At 37.3% G+C, this 7,356-nt stretch overlaps 1 protein-coding gene across 1 annotated transcript in view; it reads left to right on the forward strand.

Annotated features, from left to right (window-relative positions):
* Positions 1-253: 253 nt before the first annotated feature.
* Positions 254-7,356, forward strand: part of EPHA6 (EPH receptor A6) — an 894,187-nt gene continuing 887,084 nt past the window's right edge. The window contains exon 1 of the mRNA XM_007459872.1: positions 254-669. Coding sequence (XP_007459934.1) covers positions 291-669 — 379 coding nt within the window. The 5' untranslated portion in view covers positions 254-290. The remainder of the gene's footprint in view (positions 670-7,356) is intronic.

The following is a 7,356-nucleotide window of genomic DNA, read 5'->3' on the forward strand; positions in this document are numbered from 1 at the left end:
CACTCGCCGGAGGAAAGTTCCCGCGGCCCCCGCCCGCTTCACAGCTGCTGTGCCCTTCTTGCTTTTGGCTCTGCAAGAGTCCACTTCAGTCCGGAGAGGCGCTCGGGCCGTCAGAGCTGCAGGAGCTACCCGCCGCACCTGGTCCTCGTCCCTCCCCCGCTTCCGGCCGTGAGGCGCCCTCCCCCGCCCCCTCGTTCCCCTCCCCCAAACTACAGCCAGAGCTAGCTCCTGCGCGCACGCTCTCCCGGGCCCAAGAGAATAGTCCTCGCGCAAACGGGACACGGTGGTGGATGCAATTCCGCTCGCCTACAGCCGTCAGGAGCTCCCTGGCGCCTCAGGCAGCGTCCTCCTCCGAAGCAGCTGCGCCTGCCCCTGGGCAGCCTGGACCTTCGTGCCCTGCCCCCGGGGCCTCGCGCGGGGGGCGCCCCGGGACACCCCCTGTGGGCCGGGTGGAGGAGGAAGAGGAGGAGGAAGAAGACGTGGACCGGGACCCGTACCCTACGCGGAACACCTGGCTGCGCTGCTGCCACTTCTCTCTAAGGGGGAGAAGAGAGCCGGGGAGAGCCATGGGGGGCAGCGAAGTCCGGGAATTTCTTTTGCAATTTGGTTTCTTCTTGCCTCTGCTGACAGCTTGGCCGGGCGACTGCAGTCACGTCTCCAACAACCAAGGTAAGGGACTGGGCGCAGAAGCGAGAGGGGGCGGGAGGAGGCGGGTGCTCTGAGGACCGGTGCAGTGGTCGCCTCCTGCAGGTAACTTCGTCCCGGGGTAGGCTTCTCCGGGCTCTCTACACGAGGGGGTAGAGGATGTCCCCTCCCCAGAGCGCTCTGTCCACACCGGCCGGGGCCGGCGACCTCACGAATTCCGGTCCCTTCTGCTTCCAAATGTCTTTAAACGGATGCGTGAGCATCAGCAGCAGTTGGGTCCCAGCTCTGGCGGCCGCGGGCCCGCTCCCCGCTGCGCGGTCTGCGCTGGAGGTCAGGCTCTGTGGCACAGGCTTAATGGAGACTTCTGGCTCTCTGCGGTCGCTCACAGCACGGTAACATGTAGGTATCTCCCACATGCCTTCAAGAAAGCAGATCGCTCTCGCTGTAGCCTCTGGCCGAATACCAGCGTTTTGCCTTCGGTAAACTAAGCCGCCCTCGTCCAGCTGCAGCCCCTTTACCCCATCCAGACCGAACGTAGACTTGTTGGAAATTATTCCGAATTATTTCTAGCCCAGATGCCCGAAGGGGCCGGGGGATAAGTGTTAGGTGTGAATTAACAAGTTGTGAATATCCTATTTATAAAGTCAGGTAAAGTGGTAAAGTGAAGATGAATAGTGTGTGAAAAGTGAAAGTGTGGTTTACTGAATGGAAAGCACTGAGAATTTTTGAACATTTTCTTGCCTTCTATCCAACAATCTTTATGAGACATATCTCATTGGATTTCTGCTATGAATATTTAAGGATCTATAAAAAACATAACCTGCATAATCTAAATCCTCCTAGACTAAGAGATGAACAACCATAAAAGTTTTCCAGCATGTACCTGGCTTGGTGCTCTCACTGGCACTGTGATGACTACCAATGTTACCTGTTATGTCACACTTTTACAAATACTTCAAATATAAAACTTCAATTATAGTTACCATTCAACATATAAGGCTTCGAAATAATTTGCAGATATATAAATGGAGGTCAGATGACATGAAAGTGTGCACTGTTTTTGCGAGGGTGAGAAGGTTGAGAGAGAAGGCAAAACAACACAGCCTTCTTTTTTGTTATCAGCATGTATGACCAATTTGTTAGAATTATTCAGAATCAATATTCAATTCTCATTTATACAACTGGTACTTTTGACATGTTTTTCTAATTCTTTCTCTTTTTTTTTTTGACCTACCAAATTGCAATCACAAATGCATATGTCAATTTGAAAATCCTACACAACCATCATGCCTGTGAGGATGTATCATATGAGTACCACCTATAGTGCCATACTCTCCTATGGCGGTGTATGCCTTCAAACACATCCCTTATTTGTTTCAAAGGAATATTGGCATTAAATATCAAAGGGGTAGTTACTTAATCTACCTCTGAAAATAGAAGATTGTCAAAAATAACATGTAATTATTTGACCTTTTCATTGAAAGGAGAGAGGAAATTTTTAATAATTGGAAGATCAGATATTTATGTTGTACCAATTGTGTCTAGGGCTACTAAAGAGATGTATACTTTGAAGTCAAGTTTACTAGAGATATTTTAACAGTTATTTCCTTGCAATCATTTCCCTAAATCAACATATAGTTTTTCATTAAGTGCTGGTAACCATCCAAGGCCCTGAGGATACCAACATAAATAAAACACATGTTACACTCTTCACATGACTAAAGTGCCATTCTACCAAAATGTGTCAAATATGACCTTTCATCTATTCATATTAAATTTAAGGACATAGAGAAGTTGTTTGTTAACCTCTTGCAGTAATTTTTATCTATTTTAATAACTTTCTCATACTTTTAAAAGACATTTTACCTAAAATATTTACCAATTATATGTAATTTATATGTGTTTTTATAAGTTAGGTTAACAGTGTTAGTATTACTCAGTTTACCCAACAATTAAATAAGTAAAGGTAGTCTCCTAAAACTCTTAATTTGAACTTGTACTAACATGCTAAAAACACAGGCGGCGCATTACACTTGGCTAATATAGTGCCTAAAGGCTAAGTTGGGTAAAATTTAGAGAAGTTCTTCAGCAGAAGATTATAGAGAAAATATGCTCAGATTTTTTTCATCAGACACAAATGATTCCTTTTAAAATGCTTTTTACAGCCTAAAGTCATAGTGATTAGAAATTATGCTTTATAATACTTTGAGATAATTTTTGAATACTGAAATCATCATGCTAATAGTTAATAAAATGTGGAACTTCAAAATGTTATTTTTATGAGCACTTGGGGGATATTTTCTTATTTGTAGCTTCATAAATAGATGACATGAATCAACATATCTTACCAATTTGTAAACATTGAAAACATGAGGTATTACAGAATTATTATAGTATGTACACAATATAGAAATACTAATGTAAAATATAAATCAGATTTTTTTACACATAATAATAAACATCAGTAATATGATAAATAGTTAATTTTAAGGATATTGTATTCATTTTCCTAGTAACTTTTCATCCTAAGAGCTAATGGAACTCATGTTTTATTTTTAAAATTGGTTATGGAGGGTAAAATTTCATTTTTATTTAATTTGCCTTCTCATTAAGGATATTCACAAGGTAAACTTTTTAATGTTTTTTATCTATTTTTACCAAATCATATAAAAACTTTCATGGTTGAATGAAGGAATCACCCTCTTCCCGTTTCCTAGTTTTCCATACGTAGGCAATAGTAAAACTATCAAAAAAGTGAACTAACTCATTTTTAACCTGGTGCTTAACATGGTGCTAAGAGTAACTTGAGTACAGGAAGCATCTCTTCTCTTGTTTTTTTAACTGCTGTGAAGCTCTGCACTATAAAGACAAATCAGTTTGACTCTCTCTTCCTGTTACCCAAACCTCCTTGAATCCATCAAAAAGTAGAGTTGCTTCCTAGATCACTTCATCTGATTAAGTAAGTGAAAGCATGATTTGTACTCAGATTTCTCTTATTCCATTAGTTTTCCCTCTATTTAAAACCATAGTATTTATTTCGTGTTGGTAATTTTTATGTAAAAATAACAGATTTTACCCTCTTAATATATGTAAACTTTTATTTCCGTACTAGTAGGATACTTAGGAGAATATAAAATACAATCTTGTTTCATATGTAAGTAACCAGGTGTATCAATAACAGTGGTTAGTAGCCACCAGGGATCCATTAATTCAGAGATTACTCTGCTTTAGTCTAAGAGTTGATGCACCTCTCAGGGTGTGACTCATGTTTCCCCAAATAATCAATACTCAAATAATATATTAAATCAAAATATGGTTTGAATATGAGAGTCTAGAGAGCTCATTTTACTACCAAGATTGTGTGAATTGATCTTTCTCCTCCACCCAGGAAATTCAGTGACAATTGAAATAAACAAGGAAAACAGTAGTCTGAGTCATTAGTTTCATTGAATATATTAATTTGAATGAATTGAGTGTAAAATACACTAAGTTGTGTGTAAATACAGGTGAACATAGCTGAGTAGAAAAATATCTGCTTAATAAAATTCATAGCCCCAAATTAGTTGAACTTCCATAAGTGTTGTTCACAAACTATAAGTCTGTTGTTCTAATATTTATTGAAGGGGAGGAATTGAAATATTTTCAGAAAGGTCAAGAGTGAGCTTAACTGAAAATATTTAGCGTTGTGTTAAATAAGGAAAACGGAATGATTTATAAAGAATATTTCTAAAAGACCTTTCACTTATATAAAATTTATTTTCAGCAATAAACTATTTATAGTTGTAAAGGTGTATATTGTAATCTCATGTTTTCTTATTTACCATAAGTATAAAAACAACCTAGAATGCAATTTTATTATGCATTTACAAATTGAAGTAAGCCATTGTGTAATTAGTCATTATGATTAGTGTTTAAAATAGAAATATAAAATATCATTGATATGCTAAATGTGTTTTGCTCTGGGTTTGGGATAACACTATGTCTAAAAATTTTTTCTTACACAAAAATTATACAGTGTTCTTTAAGGATCTCTTCTTCAAACTAGGAATAACATGAATAAAGCAGTTTTAATTGAGATTTTCCCAAGGGGAAAATATATATCTAAAATTAGTGGTTAAATAACATCATTTTACATTTTTAATATTTTCAACTTTTCTAATAAGGAATTTGTATTACTTTTATGTTACAAAATTAAATATTGAGAAAAATACTAGAGTTGAAATTCCCTTCTTCACTAATCACTCCTGCTATAAATAACTTAAGTGCAAAAGGCATCATAGATTTCTTGTATTTCCTTCTACCATTCCGCTTTCCCTATGACAAGCACCATATCTCAGTCTTTCTCTTTCATTCTTTTCTTTTCACACACATGAGTACTTCTGACTATATATTTCATTTGTCCTAAATGGCGAGAGAACAGATCTTATTTTACAGTGTACATAGTCAACTGAACCCCAAAAGTAATAGAAGTTTCTTCATTGTGTTCTTGACTCAACATTTCTTGGGAGTATAAATATGGTGGAGATCAGTACATATAGTTAAGTAATGAAAAGGGATTGACTTTGTTCAGTGTACTTTGTCAATCATGTAATCAAACTAAATTTGTACAGAAGGATTAAATTGTTTATACAGGGCTTCCCTGGTGGCGCAGTGGTTGAGAGTCCACCTGCTGATGCAGGGGACACCGGTTCGTGCCCCAGTCCGGGAAGATCCCACATGCCGCGGAGCAGCTGGGCCCGTGAACTATGGCTGCTGAGCCTGTGCGTCTGGAGCCTGTGCTCCGCAACGGGAGAGGCCACAGCAGTGAGAGGCCCGTGTACCAGAAAAAAAAAAAAATTGTTTATACATCCACAGTGTTATTTTTAAATAAATATTATATATATTATATCATACATATAAAAATTGTGCAACATAATTTAATATACTACATCAATAGTGTTCTGATCAACTTGCAATTTCATTAGACTGACATTAGTTCTTTAAAAAATGGAAATTATATTACCTCAACTTTTGCCTTATTTTATTGAGTACTGTGTTTTCTAGTTTAATATTTAGATGATTAAGAGAAAAAGAATAAGTAAGGCAGACTTTATAAATGCCCTCATGGAATTTATTTTCTAGTAAGGGAGACTGACAAAAAAATATTTAAGTAAATGAAACTACATGCTGTGCAGGAAAGAATACAGGCACTGAGCAAATAAAAGGAGGGACCTGCTATTTTAAATGTGATGGTTGGAAAGGCCTATCTGGGAGGTGACATGTAAGCCACATTCTCAAGGATGAGAAAGAGCTAATTGTACAGAATGGGAAGAAGTGCATTCTAGGTAAAGGGGATTGCCTGGTCAGTGACCTTGAAGGGAAATGAGCTTGACACGTTTGAAGAAATAAGTCCAGTGTGACTGGACCTTACTGAGCAAGGAAGAGATTTAGCACAAAGTAAGGTTTGAAAGATAGTGAGGAACCAGATACCACAGAGAAGAAAACAAGCCATGCAAAGGAACTGGGTTTTAATATTATCCTAGGTAAAATGGGAAGCTATTGAGAGATTTTAACCATTTTTCATTTTAAGAGCATTATGGCTAGTGAGCAAAGAGATGATTGGAAGATGGCAAGAGTAGAATTAGGAGTCTGTTGCAGTTACCTGGGGGGTGGGGTATGGTGGCCTGGCTAGAGTGGTGGTAGTGAGATAGGGAGAAGAAGGTGGATTTGAGATACATTTTGGAGTTAGGATTATGGGATCATCTTATCATTACAGAAAAATAAATGTAGATATTCAACATTTATATCGCTTTTTTCCCAAAGGGCTGAAAAAATTTTCCATTACTCCCCGTAAAAATGACCTTGCTTATAATAATTGATAATTGACAGAGGATAGGAAGGGTGAGGTGAGGCCCACTTTCCACTCTGTTCAGCTCAGACTATGATTTAAAATATAATCTTAACAGTTTTACTATTTCAAACCATTGTCAAACCATTGTACATAACATTGTACACTCATATTGGATCAACAAATGAAAATTTTTAATGCATTTTTGACATGACAACTTTCCATATATAGTTGTTTTTTGTCAGAGTGGATAATGGCACACATGGGCGGAGACATCTTCACAAAGCAATATGGTAATCCAACAGAGTCTGTTAAAATATAGAGCAATATTTGGAAGTTTGTCTTATGCACCAATTTTGTTCATCTTTGTTATGATCAGATTACTGTTACTGAGAACAAAAATGTAAGTGATGCTAGATATCAAATAAGCGTGTTTCACATATTTTCTATTAGTCTTCTTTTATCTCTGCATTTTGTTTCAATGAAGAGAAACAAATACACGTTCAGAAAGCCTATAAGAGATCCAGAAAATGAGATCTTAAGATGAGGGAAGAAACTATTAGGCTCTCCACTAAACAACAGTATATTGCATTTAATTTAAAAAATTTCCCTGACCGGTTATTATTCATTACAGTGAGTTGCATTATAATAATAATATATGAATGTAATCATTAAATAGAATCATAAAAATTCCTAACAGTCATATATACTTTGTATATATTTAGAAAATTCATACTCTGGAAATGCTTCATTTAAACATTTCTAAATATTCTTAAGTATACATATTCAAACATAGTAAATCTTATATTTTACTTTAGTGCTTAGAATGTTCTGGAGAATACTATTGAGATATATATATATATATATATATATATATATTTTTT

The sequence above is a fragment of the Lipotes vexillifer genome, unplaced genomic scaffold (genome assembly GCF_000442215.2).
Source record: "Lipotes vexillifer unplaced genomic scaffold, Lipotes_vexillifer_v1.1 scaffold448, whole genome shotgun sequence".
Taxonomy (NCBI): domain Eukaryota; kingdom Metazoa; phylum Chordata; class Mammalia; order Artiodactyla; family Lipotidae; genus Lipotes; species Lipotes vexillifer.